At 36.3% G+C, this 18,470-nt stretch overlaps 2 protein-coding genes across 5 annotated transcripts in view; one reads left to right on the top strand and one right to left on the bottom strand.

Annotated features, from left to right (window-relative positions):
• The window catches only part of DNAH1 (dynein axonemal heavy chain 1), a 215,173-nt gene that overhangs the window by 20,040 nt on the left and 176,663 nt on the right, over positions 1 to 18,470 (bottom strand). Inside the window, exons 56-61 of the mRNA XM_058167174.1 lie at positions 7,593 to 7,784; positions 6,026 to 6,193; positions 5,697 to 5,888; positions 4,591 to 4,722; positions 1,241 to 1,366; positions 262 to 381 (exon numbers count right to left, since the gene is read on the bottom strand). Coding sequence (XP_058023157.1) covers positions 262 to 381; positions 1,241 to 1,366; positions 4,591 to 4,722; positions 5,697 to 5,888; positions 6,026 to 6,193; positions 7,593 to 7,784 — 930 coding nt within the window. The remainder of the gene's footprint in view (positions 1 to 261; positions 382 to 1,240; positions 1,367 to 4,590; positions 4,723 to 5,696; positions 5,889 to 6,025; positions 6,194 to 7,592; positions 7,785 to 18,470) is intronic.
• LOC131190140 (HAUS augmin-like complex subunit 3) overlaps positions 1 to 18,470 on the top strand; it is a 39,354-nt gene that overhangs the window by 20,110 nt on the left and 774 nt on the right. Inside the window, exons 1-5 of one of the 4 annotated variants that reach the window (XM_058167170.1) lie at positions 6,160 to 6,176; positions 7,437 to 7,559; positions 14,276 to 15,508; positions 16,691 to 17,130; positions 17,642 to 17,858. In XM_058167170.1, coding sequence (XP_058023153.1) covers positions 14,297 to 15,508; positions 16,691 to 17,130; positions 17,642 to 17,858 — 1,869 coding nt within the window. In that variant the 5' untranslated portion in view covers positions 6,160 to 6,176; positions 7,437 to 7,559; positions 14,276 to 14,296. Of the gene's footprint in view, positions 1 to 873; positions 1,007 to 6,044; positions 6,177 to 7,436; positions 7,560 to 14,275; positions 15,509 to 16,690; positions 17,131 to 17,641; positions 17,859 to 18,470 lie in introns of those variants that run through there. The other 3 variants (XM_058167169.1, XM_058167172.1, XM_058167173.1) reach the window with 3 other exon arrangements.

Genomic DNA, 18,470 nt, shown 5'->3' with positions numbered 1-18,470 from the left:
AGAACATGTTTTTGCATGTAGGGAAGTCAAAAAGAAAACTATAAAAATGAAGATAAAAATTAAATAAAAATATACTACAAATAATTAGTAGATCAATTATAGCAGAATATAATTTTCGAGTGTTAGATTTTTCATGTGCAAGTTAAACATTTTAAGAGGAAGAAATAACAAGTGTTTATAGGAAGAAGCTTTTAATGTCAGCTAGAAAAACTCTTTTGGTATAAATGAATGTGTTTAATAACATCAACAGGGAAGGTTTACCAAGTTTTTTATCCATTTGTTGGCTTGTCCCTGTGGATCTATAAACAGAGTCCAGCGTTGAGAAAACTGTGTAATCATACCATTTTCCACAGATAAAGTATCATTAGGTAAACCTGCAATCTGCATAGGAAGAACATAAAACACGTTTGCTATGCCTCAAAATAAGCTAAATCTTGTAAAGTACACACATTATGTAAATTAAGTGCTAATGGAGGAGAAATCAAAAATATGAGTAGAATTTTATACTATGCTGTAATGTTATCCTTTGATTCACTGTGAAGTTTTTACTGACAACAGAATAACTAAAGATGTCCCTGCACAGCTTTTATTTATAGAGTTGGACAGGTTGTTTCAAACTGAACAACTGAATATGTTCAGTTAAGGTTCAGTTAAGATACTGTCTGGCTGGTCCACATGAGTGACAGGAGCCAGTAGAGCTACTAGAATACAGTATATAAAAGGAAAAGGCATCCATATTTTCCAGAAATACTGCAATGGTCCATAGGAAGACTGCCAACTTAACTAATCTTAAACTCTTTTGAATAAAATGAATAATTTAGGTTTAAGATGGTCCAAATATAATTTATTTCCCTGTTTTGTTTTATTCTTGAGCAAATCCAAGCAGACCATATTGGAGATTTTCTGTACATAAGGATTCATCTGATGTTATCCCAATGTACTGATGCCCAGCTGGCATATTGAAATAACAGTAAAGAGCCGCTCAAGGAGGCATCAATTCTAGAAGGTATGGAAATCACAATCCCAAATAACTGGGGGGGCATCAACACAAATACAGTTTCTCAGTGTAATTTCTTGAATATTTTCAATCATGCAAAATATATAAAAATCCAAAAACTTCTTAAAATCTCCCTGAACCTTTCCTTTTGTATGATCACTCTCTAGGATTCGTATGCCTTAAAAAATGCATAGCAATTCAAAGCTATATGTCAAAACTAGCTGGTATGCATATTAAGATTACCTGCCATGATCGGATTTTCACTGGGTCTCCAAGTGTGGATATAAGATTTGGTTCTTTGGTATGTGGAACGTTATATAACTCCAGTTGGCTTAGCCATTCCTCACAAAGGGATATGCGATATTGACCCTACAAAGGAAAACATTGAACCATTAACATGAAATTACTTTTCATGTACGGTTCAATACGGTTGATTACTTTTTCCCCCAGCTACTTATAGTCAACTCTTGATGTTGAAGATGAGGTTTGATATCAATATGCATACCTGTTTTAGAACATGCAATAGTTTCAGTAGGGAATAACTATTTTAGGAAGTTTCATACAAAGATTCCGTTCACATACTCCCTTTTGGGTTCAGATTTTATTGTAAACATAAGCTCAACTCTTATTTATTTATTTTGTCACAACTTCATATAAAAAGATTATATATAGGAAGAAGAAAAGAAAAACAATAGGACAGGAATGGTAGGCATGTTTGTGCGCTTATGCACGCCCCTTATGGTCCTCTTAGGAATGGGGTGAGGTCAATAGTAGAAAGTTTTTGGTTAAAGCTTTTAGGATTATGGGAAGAGACCACAGAGTCAGGTAAAGTATTCCAAGCACTGATGATTCTGTTACAGAAGTCATATTTTCTGCAATCTAGATTAAAGCGGTTAACATTAAGTTTGAATCTATTGGTTGCTCTTGTATTATTGCAATTAAAGCTGAAGTAGTCTTTAACAGGAAGGACATTACAATAGATGATTCTATGAGTTAAACTTAGGTCTTGTTGAAGGCGACGGAGTTCCAAGTTTTCTAAGCCTAGGATTTCAAGTCTGGTGGGATAAGGTATTTTGTTGTTTTCAGAGGAATGGAGAACTCTTCTTGTAAAATATTTTGGACTCGTTCAATTGTATTGATGTCAGAGATGTGGTGAGGGTTCCAAACAGGCGAGCTGTATTCTAGAATTGGTCTAGCAAATGTTTTATATGCTCTGGTTAGTAGTGTAGTGTTTTTGGAAAAGAAGCTATGTAAGATTAGGTTTACAACTCTTAGAGCCTTTTTTGCTGTGTAGTTACAGTGGGCTTTGGCACTTAGATCATTTGACATGAAAACTCCAAGGTCTTTAACGGGGTGGGGGTCATCTGTAAGGTAATGTCCATCAAGTATGTACTTAGTGATTGGATTCTTTTTTCCTATATGTAAGACTGAGCATTTGCTGGTTGAGATTTGGAGTTGCCAAGTTTTAGACCAAGTCAAGGTCTTTTTGGATAATAGATGCATTGTCTATGGTGTTAAATAGTTTGACATCATCAGCAAAGAGAACACAATTACTTGCAATATGGTCACAAAGATCATTAATGTATAGTATGAAGGGTGTTGGTCCAAGGACGCTGCCTTGAGGAATGCCACTCTTGACAGGAACAGGATTTGATAGAGCATTGCCAATTTTGACCACTTGTTGTCTGTTAGACAGAAAAGCAGATATCCATTTGTGAAGGGGTCCTGAAATGCCATAGGATTTTAGTTTTAGGAGAAGTTTATCGTGTACTACTGAGTCAAAAGCTTTGCAGAAGTCTATGTAGATTGCATCTATTGTTTTGCCTTGATCAAGATTTGTAGTCCATATGTTTTTACAGTGGAGAAGTTGTAAGTTGCATGAGAATTTTTTCCTGAAACCAAATTGTTTATTGGAGAGTAGGTTGTTAGTTTCTAAGTGTGAGGTAATGGATTGGTTGATGATTGATTCCATGACTTTGCAGGTGACGCAGCACAGAGAGATCGGTCTGTAATTTTCAACTAAGCTGGGGTCTCCTTTTTTGAAGATAAGGATGACTGTGGCTAGTGACCAAAGTTTGGGAAGGGAACTGAAAGCTTTATCAAAGATTATGCTTAGGGGTTCTGCTATATTAGTGGAAAGTTTTTTTAAGAAGTATGCACATAGTCCATCAGGTCCAATAGATAGCGATGGTTTCAAGTTATGAAGAGCTTTTTCAACGTTATCTTCTGTGAAATCTATATGAGTTAAGTCATCATATTCATTGCTGGTGCGTTTATGGAATGTCGGATATGTGTTATTGCTGTTAACAAAAACTGAGCCAAAGAAAATGTTGAAGAGGTTAGCTTTAAGTGTTTCGTCATTGTATTCTTTGTTGTTAGAATCTTTTAGTGGTGGGATGGATCTTGAGTTTTTAAGTTTATTGTTAACAAAATTATAAAAGGCACGATTGGAATTTGTGCGCAGAAGGTCCTCTTCTTGCTTGGTGTAGTAATTTGTGCATTCAGTTTTTATTTGGTTGCATATATTTTTGTAGCGGTTTTTGAAATTTGCTACATAGCCTTTTTTGTTTCTTTTCCAGAGGGATTTTTTTTGATTGAAGCTTTTTTATTGATATGGGTAGTTTGCTTTTCCTGATCATGGTGGTCATTCGTGGTACATATAGTTTAATGACTCTATTGATTTCAAGTAGGAAAACTCTATAGTGGTCTTCAGCGGTTGTGCAGGTTGCAAACAGATTTTGCCAGTCCAGAAATGAAAGATTGTTATACATAAATTTATAAATTTATAAGATATAAAGTTGTTTATAAGATATAACTCTGCACTTAGAGCTCATCAATTTCCAAAGCATGATTAGAAAGCACAGTTTGAACTGTGTGTGCACTCCCTCTTAGTACTGCTAACCATAGTTAATTCTAATTTAGATAAATTTAACAGCAAGTCTAGATCTAACAATATAGGCCTGATGTGGACAAGTGGAAACCATGGATTCCCTTTTTACAATGAAAGGAGGTTATCAATCTATGAAAGATACTTGGGTAGAAAGAACAACTTTGTATATTTGTGTAATTCTGAAAATGATGCAATTGAAGGAGAAAAGAAAGGAGGAAATACTTTGCTTTTAGTGGAGCTGATTATTTATTTATTTATTTGCCGCCTATCTCACCATGGGACTATAGACCAGGCAGGGGTTGCTGTAAGCAGCTTAAATTCCTGCATTCTGAAAGAGGCTTTCTTCATTGCTCTAGGGTAAACCCAAACCTATCTTCACTGTTTGGCTCACTCCCTTTGTTTTTATTAGGAGGGAGATCCCCATCATCTCAGCTGACCTCCCAGAGCATGAATTGGGAGCTGAAAGCAATGAGGCTTTGTAGAAGAGTAGTAGCCAGTAGAAGAGTAGGAGGCCATTTTGATTGGAAAGGTTGCTTCCTGGGAGACTGTAAGAAAGATCTCATCTGTGTCCAAGTGTCTACAATATAATTCTCTTGAAATGTTTGGACAACAAATATATTGTCCTGGTATACAGCTATAGGAGCAGCCTTTATTCAATATCAAGCTCAGATATTGTGGAAAAAAATACATTTTTCTTACTCACCGTAAATGGTCCTAGATATGCAATGAAGCCAGAGGAAACTAGAACATCGCCTGCAATGTTGTTGATCATATAATCTAGTTTCTGGACTGTTTCCTGCCAACGTATTCTTTCATCAGCTAGACCATTAATTAACTAAACACAACAGATACACAATGAATTAGTTTGCTTCTTCCTCAGAACTTCTCCTAGCAGAAAACTCTAATAGGAAATGCAAGAAGGCAACACATGAACTTTTTTAAAAAAAACAAAAAAATACATTTAACATGAAACATTAGGCTTGAATCCCACACATGATTAAACTAATAAAATAACTGTAAATTGTTAATAGAAAACCTTTCCTGGCCAATGTATATTTTGGTGGAAAGACATAATTTTATTATTTTTTCTAATGTAACGGTTCCAAGGAAAGAGAATTTGTAGGAAGACAATCATGTTATTTAAAACAGTAAAAACGGGATAGAAAATGTATTAATTCCAGTGTCCTTCATTAGTGGGCCCTTCTACACCGCCCTGAGTCCTTCGGGAGAAGGGCGGTATAAAAATCAAATAAATAAATAAATAAAAAAAATACACTGCACCATTAAGCTGCCCTGGCTTATGCAGATGCTGGCTGGATTCTAAGCCATCTCAACTGAATCACAATTCAGGATTGTGATGCTTTGGAAGCAGCTTGCCAGTATGCCAACTATCATAAACCCCAGTGGTTCAGAACTTTTCCCATTTATTTATTTATTTTTAAAAATTTACATATATACATGCAGTCTACTGGTGTCTGCTCCCTTGTTTTTGTAGTTGCTTGTGATAAGAGGGATTACCCCAGTGCCCAAATAATCCAAATGAGTAAATTTATCATTGCATTTGTCTGAAGATCATTTTTTAAAAAAACAAACAAAAGCTCCACCATTTCAGTCCTGCATTGATGACCTGTTTAAAAATCAGCTCAGCTTGTGAAATTAATCATAGTTGAATTTAGCTGTAAAAATCAAACTTGGGTTTCCACAGTGTAACTGAAGCAATCTATTAGTCATCTTTGCACATAAACTGGAAGCCAAAATTTTATTTGACTTAAGTTGCTGAGCTTATCTTACTACTTGATTTATGCTTACTTTGTCAGCTCGGTGTAGTCTCTGTTCACACTGATCACACTTCATCTCTAGTTCCTCTTTTGTAGCTAAAGTGCCTTTGTACTTAGCCTGAAGGTGGGCAATGCCATCCTCCACTTCTCGGAGGTGTTCCTTGGCTTCATCAAGGACTTTCTGTGTGGCTTGCAGATCTTCTTCAGCTTCCCTCAGGGCTTGCTATGGCAATGGAAATAATTGTGAACACCAAGTAATTGCTCCTGCTTCTCAAACACTGTTTAAGAAGATCCTAAAGCATAGAAGATGGCAGAGGTATCTAGTACGTAATTTTGAAAAAGCACAGCAATAATTCTTACGCGCTTTGGCTCCACAGCTTTTGCCACGAAGTGGTACTTATGCATAGCCCTGACCCACTGGCAGATTGACGTGCAGGCTTTGGAGACTTTAGCTACAACTGCCGGCTGAAATTCTTCACTGTCAATATATGGTTGGATGGACTTGATCACGGTATCTGCAATATTATCCTGAAATGATTTTTTTTTAAAAAAATGCTTATGAATGCTGGTAGAAGGAAGATATGAATGCTCAGGAGAAACAGTGCAAGGTTTTATGATAAAAATATGTCAGCTATATCAAAGGAATCTTACAGTTTGTTGTATTATTCCTTTCCACTTGAAGCTGAGCTACGGTAATCGTTCCTAACACATAGTCACAAAGTTACAATCATGGATTATGTAATAAAATCACAGTAATGGGGAAGGGATCTTGGAGGTCTTCTACTAGCCCAATTCTCTAAACCAGAACAGGAATCCTAAGACTGTCCCAAACAAATAATAATAATAATAATAATAATAATAATAATAATAATAATAATTATTATTATTATTATTTATATCCCGCCCTTCTCCGAAGACTCAGGGCGGCTTACAGAATGTAAGGCAATAGTCTCATTCTATTTGTATATTTACAAAGTCAACTTATTGCCCCCCCAACAATCTGGGTCCTCATTTTACCTACCTTATAAAGGATGGAAGGCTGAGTCAACCTTGGACCTGGTGGGACTAGAACCTGCAGTAATTGCAGGCAGCTGTGTTTTAATAACAGGCTTCTTACAGCCTGAGCCACACCGTGGCCCTGGTTGTCCAACAGTCTGAAACACTGGAGCACCCATGATTCTAGGTTGCGGGCTATTCCAATTGTGTAGTTTTAAACACACTGAACCATAAGCCATACTTACAAAACTACATTTGTTAAGCATAAGCAAGAAAATATAATTTAATTTCTAGAGTTGAATATGTCATTTCAAGATAGCATATGACCATGAGAAAATAATGCAGTGAGACTTCTGCATCTCTGCAAAAGTATCAGTTAGAAGTTTGTGTCCTGGAAGAGAGTCATTTCAACTTGAATTCCAATCTAAATTGGGGGAAAAGTAAGGGCTTGCAACCCTTGCCTCTCTCCATTTTATTTTTATTTTAGCAGTGCAAGTTCTTGATTCCCACAAATTTTGCTGGCATTTTTATTTGGGGTAAATAACAATAGCCATCCCTATGTAAAAGTCACAGAGTTAAAAAAAAGAAAAGAAAAGTAACACACGTACATACAAATTGACCATTTTAAATTCCACAGCTTAAAGTTACCAAACTATTTGTGGGTTTTTTTTTAACACAACTCAACTCTTCTGCTTATAACCATAGCTCCACCTACAGGGAGCAAGAGGTATTATTACCAATTGCCATAAAAGACCCCACCTGCTGTTTCTTGCAGATCCAGACTGCTGTTAAAAGCCTAGGAGCAATTTTAGCAACCTTTCATGCGGGACAGAAAATATACTGTTGGTCCCTGAAAAGTAAGAGAAGACCCCGGAAACAAATGTGCATGTGTCTATGGGTGAGTAATAATAAACACCTTTCAAGTACTTACCTTATCGTATTTAAATAAACTTTCAAGAAACTTCCCCGGGTCCTGAAGTAGACCTTTGCCAGGTTCCCAGTAGTCATCTATCTTAGTACCTGGCTTCTCGCCTGCTATTTTTTTGGGCTTGACTCCCTTCATAATACAAACAGCTTCTATCACCAATTTCACTCCAAGTGGAGGGCGCTGCATTGCTCGCACCTAATTGGAAATATTTTACAATGAAATATTTTAAAAAGTAGTTCAGATTAATTTCATTCTATCTGTAGAGGATTGATAATTATTTTCAACTCAATAAAACAGTGGTAGAGTTATCTTTGCATAAAATTTAGTTATTGGTCTCTAATATCAATCTAAATGAACACCTTTTATATGAATACTGCTAATTATACTATCTGCAAACAGTGATGAAAAGGTAAATCCCTGTCTCAAAAGATTTATAACTTAGAAACACAATGAAGATGAAAGGAGGCCAAATTGCCTAGTTAAATAATTTGAGTAGCTTTTGTTTTTAACATCTATTTTAAATAAAGTTCAAAAAATGTATTGCCACCAACAAAAAAAGAGTGTCTATATACAGCGAATATAATGCTTAAAATAAAGTGTCAAAAAAGAGAACAGTTAACAGAAAAAAGATCAATTAACGCAATTGTCATTAAACTAAGATCATATAGACAATATTGTGTAATTTTCTCAGTTTTAGAATATAGACTTTCAAAAACAGATAATAAACTCATAGTCATATTAAAATCAAGAGAGTATTTTTTCCAATTATGTAGAATTATCCACTTTACCACATCCCAGGATTGGTAGAACCAAAGTTCTTCAAGGAAATGAGAAATTTCATGTTTTATGACTATAATTTATTATCACAGTGAGATCTTTATTTATGTATTTATATAAAAGGTAAAGGTAAAGGTTCCCTTGCACATATGTGCTAGTCGTTCCAGACTCTAGGGCACGGTTCTCATCTGCGTTTCAAAGCCGAAGAGCCAGCACTGTCCGAAGATGTCTCCGTGGTTATTTGGCCGGATGACTCAATGCCAAATGGATATATATATATCCATTTTTAGCCAAAAATAAGCTTTAATAAAACAGACTGAGTTATATGTGTTAAAGAATATTGAGATATCCTATAGTACCAAATCTAATGTTCACTCCTTTTTAAACATTCTTTGAAGGGTCCAATAAACAGGAAATAATATTTCCTGATGAAGAAAATTTATTTTTAAATCATAAGTATATTTCACATTTTTAACAACTAGATATAATGGGTCTTGCGTCATTCTTCATGTTAGGGACTTGTTTGTTGATAAGAGTGACGCAAGACCCAAACACCCGCAAAAACCTCAGAAAACATACACACACACACACACACACACACACATTTGTTTTCTGAGGTTTGTATGTAGGTCTTTGGTTATTCGGGTTTTCTCCCGCGTAAAATTGGAAGTGTCTTGGCAATGTTTCGATGAAGTCTCATTCATCATCTTCAGTCTGGTGTTTACAGCTTCGTGCTTCTAGGAGCAATGTGTGATTGCAGCTGTTTCTTCCTTTTAACTGCTAGTGGGGGTTTGAACTGATTGGTTGGGAGCTTGGCTGTTGGGAGTTTGCTTTCCGCGTGGATGTGTGGTCGTGACATGCCGTGTGGCACTCGTGAGTGTGGGTCTTGCGTCATTCTTCATGTTAGGGACTCATTTGTCGATAAGGGCGGGTTTCCAAATGGCTGGTAGGCGGGAGGTATCATCTCGTTTATTCATGCTGTATGGGCGTTTTTCTATCTCAATGGCTTCTCTGATTATTCTGTTGTTAAAGTGTTCAATTTTGGCGATAGTTCTGGTATTTTTAAAGTCAATTTTATGTCCTGTGGCTTTAAGGTGTTGGACCAGGGAAGAAGTTGGTTCCTCTTTTCTGACTGAATTCTTATGTTTTTCAATGCGTGCAGTTATTCTTCTGTTGGTTTGTCTGATGTATGTGGTGCTGCAGAAGGTGCATGGGATTTCATATACTTCTTGATTTTCTAACTCAATTTTGTCTTTGGGGTTTTTTAGGATGGTGGATATTTTTCGGTTTGTGCAGAATGCTGTCTTGATGTTGTGTTTGTGGAGAATCTTGCTGATTCTGTCTGTGGTGCCTTTTATATATGGGAGGAAGGCTTTGCCGTTTTCTTGTTCTCTGTCTTGGATTTTAGTGGGGGTTTCTTTATGAATTAGTTTGGTAATCTTATTTTTTTGGAATCCATTGGATGTCAGTACGTTAGTGAGAGTGTGTAGTTCGGTTTTTAGGTGTTGTTCGTCAGCTAAGCGTTTTGTTCTGGAGATGAGTGTCTTGGCTACGGAGTTGATCTGTGCTGGGTGGTGGTGTGAGAGTGCGTGCAGATAGCAGTTTGTGTGTGTTTTCTTCTGGTAGATGGTGTGTCCAAGGGAGCCATTGGATTTCGTGTAGACTAAGACATCCAGGAAAGGAAAAAAAATAATAAACTGAGAGGTTAGAAACCATGCAGATGTCTGAGGTCATTGCAAATGGTGCAAACAGATTCTTAGAAGAGATGCATTGTTGTAGATTATATAAATTGATGAGTGATATATGATATGATCTAGAGGCATGTTGAGAGAAAAAATGTTGGAAAAAAGCTTTCTCGGTGGTTAACTTGAGGGAGAGATGATGATAAATTCTGCCTTGGATATACAAAGTTTGAATCACAATAAAGCATCTGAATGCAAATATCAGAAAGGCATTTGCAAATGTGAGATTAGATGAACAATTTTTAGCTAGACAGGCCTAATTCAGTGTCTTTGCTCTAGTCTAAAAGAACAATGGACAATACATTCTCTCTTGAGTATTGATGGATTACACATTTCCACACTCTTAGCTATATTGCCTAGAACTGGTATAACTCATAGTTGAACATTTGAACATCTTTGTTGAAACTGTCCTTTCTCTACAATGGGTAAAGGGAGAAAATGGTCAAGGATACAAAACAACAAAATACCTTATACCAACAGACTTGAAATCCTGGGATTAGAAAACTTACAACTCCGTCGACTTCAACATGACCTGTGTTTAACATACAAAATCATCTATTGCAATATCCTTCCTATAAAAGACTACTTCAGCTTCAATCGCAATATTAAAAGAGCAAAAAATAGATTCAAGCTAAATGTCAACCGCTTCAAACTTGATTGCAGAAAATATGACTTCTGTAACAGAATTGTAATGCTTGGAACTCATTACCTGACTCCATAGTCTCTACTCAAAATCCCAAAAACTTCAACCAAAAACTGTCTACTATTGACCTCACCCCATTTCTAAGAGGGCTATAAGGGGCGTGCATAAGAGCACAAAAGTGCCTACCGTTCCTGTCCTATTGTTCCCTTCATCATATCAAATTGATATAGTTGATGCATATTTTTATACATATATGTATATTTTCTTCAAAATATGTTGTTTTATCTATGACAATTGTTTGTGTATACTGTTGTGACAAAAGAAATATAAAAAAAAAGAATAGAACTTTAGAGGGATTCAAACACAGAAGAAAAAGCAGAAAAAGGTTTCTTTAGGTAGCTTTCCCTAGTCTAATGCCTTCAGCCAGCATGGATATTAGTTTTTCTGGCTGGAAGCTATAGTCCTGATGCATTTGGAAAGAACTGTGAACAAGAGAAGTTAAAGCTAGTTAGGAAGACTGAAACATGAAAATGGATTAAAGCAGATAACAATGATTATTAAAGATAGGCACCAAAATGGAGAAAAATGAAGACTGTATAATCACCAATTTTGGCAGGGGAGAAAAAGTTCATTATTTCAGCAAAGCAATTTTAGTGGAAAATAAAAGGCAGAAGCCAAGAGGGAAAAATTTCAAGAACAGTGGATAGAATTTGTGAATAGGAAAAATGAACAATAATTGGCCAAACAACTGCATGCCTGAATGGAACAAAGGAAAACAGACATTGTCTACAATTCTGAAGAATTCGGGGATCATGACTAATGAAGACATCTTTTGTTTTCAATTTTCTGTTTGTTGGAGAAAGTTTAATTTCTCCAAAAACAAATAAACTAACAAAAAACAAACATTGCTGCTTATCAGGAAAAAAGGGTATCTTAAGCCTTTGCAAGGCTTCTCGGCCTCTCATGTATTTTTCTTCTTTACATTATGCTCTCCTCCCTAAACTTAGTTCCAAATAAAGAATAAAAAGTAAATAATTTGGGCCCTAGCCATACAGGACTACTGGACTACAAACGATGAATAGGGAACTGCATGAAGTTTCTGGGTCCTGAGTGACCTTGCCTTGCAAAGAAGAAAGCTACAGAAGTAAAGTACAGGTGGATGGTGACAGGGAGACGAACTCAAGCCTAATAATGCAGTGACTTTATACAATGTTATATAGTTTTTGTTTTTAAAAAGCCTCAGAAATAAAGATCAAATAAGCTCAACAGAAGATATAAAATGCGGCAGTATATGAAATTTTACCTTGGGTAAGCAATTACGCAAAAGACAATTTTATTAGAATTAAATGGCATTTATTTTCTTTAGGATTTATGTTCATAAAATACATATGAAGTCTGCCACTTTATATTTCTCCAAGGTACTTATTTGTCCTCTATTTAAAAGATATAATTTGATTTCTGAATATTTGGCCTTCACAGATAAATATGGGGGATTTTAAACAGAAAATTCAACACAGGGAAATAATCGGTCTAATCACTGCTTAAAAATAACAAACTGTTTATAACTGAAAAGATGGAATGTGCAAGATGAGGCTTTCTTCATTGTAAGGAGAAGAACTGGGGGACTTCAAATGTTGAATCAAACTCAGCTGTTGACGCTGGCATCATGGCCACTAGCGAGGGGGTTTGGGAGCTGAAGTTCAAAACCATTTGGAAGGCCACATCCCTATCAAGAAGGCTGATCCTTTCTAAGACTTATTAACCAAAAGGTTTTAGATTAGTTCACTAACTCTTTTTTTGGGGTGAGACCAATTAGTATAATAAAAGTAATCTTTCTGCCCCATAATACACCTGTGGTCCTTTTATAATCAGACTGAGATGCTGCTTGCTTAAGTTTGATGCAGAGGTTTCCCTCCTATAATTCAAAAAAATGAAATTAAAATTTCAGGACTACAATTGTCTCACAAGAAAACTTGTTGTTCTAAAAACAATTTAAAGGGACAAAATGTTTTTCTTTGATATGCTGGTTTTATATTTGCAGGTAACCAACGTTAGACTTATACTGCATGAGAAAAGAAGATTTGTGATTGAAATTGTTAATTTAAGTTACCCGTAAAGGTGCACATATGTATCAGTCATACAAGGTCAATTTGTGTCTTTTTTTTAAGGCCTTGCTATGGTATGTTCAGTAAGATTAATGTTCAAATAAAGGTGTAAGTATAAGCACAGACTCACCTAGATAAAACTATCTAAATGATAATACAGTACAAAGATGTGTCCAGCATTTGTCAGTGGTTACTAAGCAATGTGTGTTTGTATAAAAAACACAGGGAATATAATTCTGAGTATATTTTGAATGCAATGGTACATTCTACCTAGTGACTTAAGCATTGCAGCATTAAGCCCTAAACACATTAAAACTGAATTGTGTTCCAACAGGAGAGAGAAGGAGATAGTTTATCAATGTAGAATATTAGGGATGTTGTAACTGGAATCAGTGGGACTGAGCTCCAAAGTGTATAGAATTCCTGTATCTTTAAGAGGCATGTGGGAGAGGAAATTTTCAGCATGATAGGGTTCATCTGTAGAAAGTGTCTCCTATGCCCAAGAGTGGAAGCCTTGTACTTATGGTATCCGTTTACCCTAAGTGAAGTAAAATGTAAGAAAAAAATTAAATAGACTTCAGCCTTGATAGAGGAATAAGATAGTGGACTGAAACTTGGTTGCCATTTTTTCAGATGACCTTTATAGCTAACATAAGCAAGGACAATTTGGCAGAGTAAAAAACAAAACAAAACAAACCAGACACAACATCACTATATGTCAGGTAAAAGCTTTATCTTAATCAGTAGAGTTATATTAGCAGAAGCAAGCCTACAGAAAAGAAATATGTGAACCCGTTTTTCTGATTGATTAACCAGTAGTGATGGTGCTCTGCAATTTTATACAACGTGCCTAAGAACTGCAATTTGTATTGTAAAAAGAAAGTAATAACCTAAATTCTGTGATTGTAGAGGTGAGATTTAAAAAGGGATAGCAATCTGCTATCTGTATTTTTGTTATTATCATGCCTACTTGGTGTAGGAAGAAGGCTGTAATTGGAAAATATTATGGACGATTGTTTTATATCATGATATCTGAGTTTTTATTAGAATTAACATGCAAAGAAGCCTCATTTTCTATTCCGCTTGTAAGAGCTCTATTTTCTAAACATTCCTCCTCCAATCTTTAGGCTAAGGTCAGGATAGAAAAAACATTTGCATAAGACTCTGGAGTTTGATCCTGGCCACTGGTAACCTTATTTAGCCAATCTTTGTTTTCTAAGATGAATGAGAACATTGTCCATATTTTCAAAGACTAATGTATTGTTTATATAAATGCAATCAAAAATCCTAGTATTTTGGTATTTTCTGGATAGATTTCTACAGTACTTAGAGGTGATAAGTGCTATAACTGCTCAGCTATATTGTACATGTAACACATACTCTTCATCAAATGAAACAAACTTTGAATATTTCTCTCAGGGTTAGAGGAACAATCCAAAAATGTTCACACGGAGACGCTCCAGAGCTTTCTTGGAGGAGGACATTGACAGAGGAACAGAGTTTGTAGAGGTCTTGAAAACTATCTACCCCAAGGCAACTACTCTTGATGCAAAGGACTTTGACTGGCTCTTTGACTGTCCCGAGACAGAACACTTTCTGGAATGGTTCTGCAACACAGTGGGAGAAGAGAATGTGCTGACTACTACAGAACTAGAGGACTATGAGAAACTGGTAACTTCTGGGAAGCCCATCTTAGAAGGTGAAGCATTGGAGGAAGTGTTGAGCACCTGTAACCAGTTTTTTCAGCTCAACAGTGAGCTACAAGAAAATGAAGCCCCACCCATTGAGTTACTTGAACAAGAGATGCAGATGCTGAAGAAGCAGTGTGCATGTAAAAAAATGCGATACAACAAGCTTCAGATTTGTGTAGCCAGTTTAAAGCAAAAGCGCTGTCGTTTAGCAGATGAAAAAGAAAGATTAAACAGAGAACTAAAGAAGATGCACCTAAAGCTTGAACTAGAGAATTTTCAAAGCAACAACATCATCAGTGAAGTTTATCAGATAACAGAAAAGTTAGTACACTGGCATGAGGATCCTGAGTATGAGCAACTAACTTTGTCAAGAGATCTAGGGCATTATCTGGAAACAGAAGAAAATTTCACAAAAGCTTTTTTGAGATTGTTTCCAAATGTTGTGACAAGTATTAGCAGTGATATGGAGATTGATCAAACAACTTTGGAAAAAAAGGGGCAAAGAGATATTACAGAACAGCGAATTTCAGAATCTACAGCTCAACAACTGCAACTAGACGACAAGAGCTTAGTTTGTGTTGAGAATCCTGATAATCACAAAACAACCCTGGAAGCTTTGAAGGACCAAATTCTTGATCAAGAGCATCTGCCCAGCAAGAATAAGCCAGAATTTAAACAGATAGACTTGCTACAAAAATCAGATCAACTGAAAGCAGATTATTTGAAGACTGAAGGCCTACCTGTTCAGGATTTCTCTCAAAAAGGGCTGAAGACACAGACAGAAATTGGCCAAAGAAAGCACCTTAAAAACATGGAAGGTTATAGGGAAGAACTGGGACACATGGAGTTAACATACATGTGGAGCAAAACAAATACAGTCATGACCATTGCAAGAATTAAAGGAATTTCATCCGCCTTGCAATGGGCAGAAAAAGTTTTTAAAGTCACTAAGGAGAACAAGGTAGGTTAAGCCTTCAGATTTTAGTAAACAGCCCTTTCCTTCCCTTTTTGGGTATTGATCCTATTTGGTCACTTACTCTACTTAACATAGAGAGCAGATCCAGAGTCGATCTGTTCTAACTTTTCATTTCTGTAATGGCCATACAGATGCCTATAAAAAGCCCACAGCAAGACAAAAGTCCAGTAGTGTTTTGCCCTGCCACTCTAGCAGCTGCTATTAATAATCAAGCTTTATTTGGTATGCTTTACCATTATTGTTACTGGCCATCAACTACTTTATTGTGCATGAATTTATGTAATTATTTTAAAGTTGTACCAACTAGTGGCTATTGCTACATATTTTGACACAAATGCCAGTTTATTAAAAAGATTTTATCAGTCCTGAATCTATATTACCTATGTTGAAAAAAGCAAGAAGACTTACTTTCAACCTACTTTCTTAAAATCACGGTCCATTTTATATACTTTTCTCACCTGCCTATTTTTCTAAGCCAAAACCTTCTCTGCAATCACCTTATTATCCTGTAATATTCCTTCAATCAATTTCTACCTAGCAACCTTTCTGGTTTAATTTTTTTTAAAAAAAATATTGTTGGCTCTAATATTATTCACAATATACTCAAAATACTTCTAAATCTGTTATTATCTACTTTTTAATGATTTTTTTTACACATTCTTCAGGAGATTATTCCTTCCTTTCGCCACTAACCTCCTTAACATTTTTTGTTAGCTTCTCAGATGATCTCTTAAATTTTGCTGTAGTTTTCCTGACATATGCTGTGCACGCTAGCTGAATTTTCATTATTCTTTGCAGCAACCTCCAACTGTTAGAAAAAAGATCTAAACCTCCTGATGTTTCATTTCAATTTCCTTCTGCATCTTTAAATGTTTCTTTTTCTTAAGTCAATTGAGTCTATGTTGCACGTTTTTGGCAATTTTCCATTTACAAATAAATTGTTTTAAGGTCAGAAATTTGAGATGCACAGGGAGCATCTTGCTGTAATTCCCATGAGTCTTTTTTTAGTAGATTCCCAAACTGTCTTTGCAAACCATAAATGTTATTGTTTGTGTAATTTTTTTGAGGGTATCAGAATATATATTTGTACTTGGCAGTAAAACTGATAGAAAAATGTGAAGCCAGTAAACCTGCCTGTAAAAAATTTAATACTTTGCTGTTTTGCAGATGAAGGAAGCGAAGAGTGAGTTAAGTTTTCGTGTGACTAGATGCCAGGAACAATTATGCATTCTCCAAAATGAGGTAGACAGAAACACCCAATTGCTTATGCCCTTGCTTCAAGGCATTGCTCGTCTTTTTCGTTTGCCAATAATAAATGGAGAATTACACTCGGAAGACATGGAACTTGAGTATCTTGAAGGTGTACAAGAGGAAGCTATTGACCAGCTATTGGGCCAGCTCAGCCGCTTTGAGGTGATGAGACTCTTGCTGATGTTGAAGACAAAGAATCTGCAAAGGACTGGAACTAAGATGGAGGGACTGATGACTGTCCTGAAAGAATCTCAGTCTAAGTCAGAAGAATGGCAATCCTGCTTCGAGGATTCAAGATTTTCCATTAAGCAATGTCCACGGATTTTGATAGATCAGAGTGATCTCACTACCTTACGGTAAAGAATGGTGGCAGAATAGCAGTGGAACTTTATTGAATTACAAGTGCCTAATAGTTACTAGAAACGAAGAAAGGTTTGTTTGGTTTGGATTGTTTTGGAAAATTAAATAATATTTGACTAAATCTGAAACAAACACCATCCTAGACAACAATTTCATTCCTTTTATGGAACAGAATTTAATGGGAAGAAAGGGAATATTGAAGCAGAATAGGAGAAAAGGAAGAGTTTCTACAGAATAGAATATCTAGGATAGTCAGATCAGTAAACCAACTCTTTGTATTTCAGAAAAATACTGGAATTGTCTTAAGTTTTAATTGGAAGACTGTTGAGAGAATCTGAATTCTTTCACAATCTTAAAACAGGAATAAATGGACTTAAGATTTGGTAGCAACTCTATTTAGCACATATGGTTATAATAATATATAATTATCTCCCTACTCTTTACATTAAATATTCTTTGAATTAAAATCCTAAATCATTTAATTTTGAGGGCACTTTTCTTTCTCAGATTGTGGGAGATGCTGGACAAACATCATCCAGAGAAACAACTTTTTCGTTCGTATGAGACTTTGGCAAGCAGGGGTTCAAGATTGTGCCAGGAACTCAAAATGCTTCAAGTACAGTTAGCCACTCCATTTCCTCAGTTTCTTAAACTGGAGTCTCAGAAAAAGGCACTATACTGTTTGATGTATGGCGACTCCAATCAGTTAATGCTTCATGCTCAGGTATGCAATGGTCTTTGTCCTTTATATATTAAGTTCTGTTCTTCTAGTACATTATTGCTGTTCTGACCCAGATCCCAAACATGACAAACCCTCTGTACCGTGGTTCCCTCAAAATAAGACCCTCTTATATTTTTTGAACCCCGAAATAAGCGCTTGGCCTTATTTTCGGGGCGTTCTTATTATTTTGGGCCATGTGGTGCAAGACAGGGCTCCTCTTGCCATCTTACCTGATTTCCAGCTCTGTCTCCCTAACCCCAGTCTCCCTGATCTGTCCCAAGGATCAGCCCATAGATTTCCATTGCTCTCTCCTCCTTTGCCTTCTGCGCATCCACGTGTCAGGCACTAGACCCAGTTGTTTTTCCTCTTCCTCATCAGCCACCTCCAGACCTGGGGGCTGTTGACTCTCCATCTGAGGGCTGATGGATGGTCCAGGCTCTGCCTCTATCTCTGACAGCTCCATTCCCTCTTCCCCCTCGGAGGTCTCAGATTTCCTTGATGCTGGCCCTGACTCCCATGCCGCCTCCTCACCTGATTTGGCTGCTGGAGGGGCCAGTGTCTGACAGGCCACAACAATTGCTCTCTATTTACAGACATCCTAGAATACCCAAGAAA

Source organism: Ahaetulla prasina, chromosome 2 (genome assembly GCF_028640845.1).
Source record: "Ahaetulla prasina isolate Xishuangbanna chromosome 2, ASM2864084v1, whole genome shotgun sequence".
NCBI classification, from domain to species: domain Eukaryota; kingdom Metazoa; phylum Chordata; class Lepidosauria; order Squamata; family Colubridae; genus Ahaetulla; species Ahaetulla prasina.
Note: the sequence above shows the minus strand (reverse complement) of the source record. Positions and strands in the feature narration are given on the sequence as shown.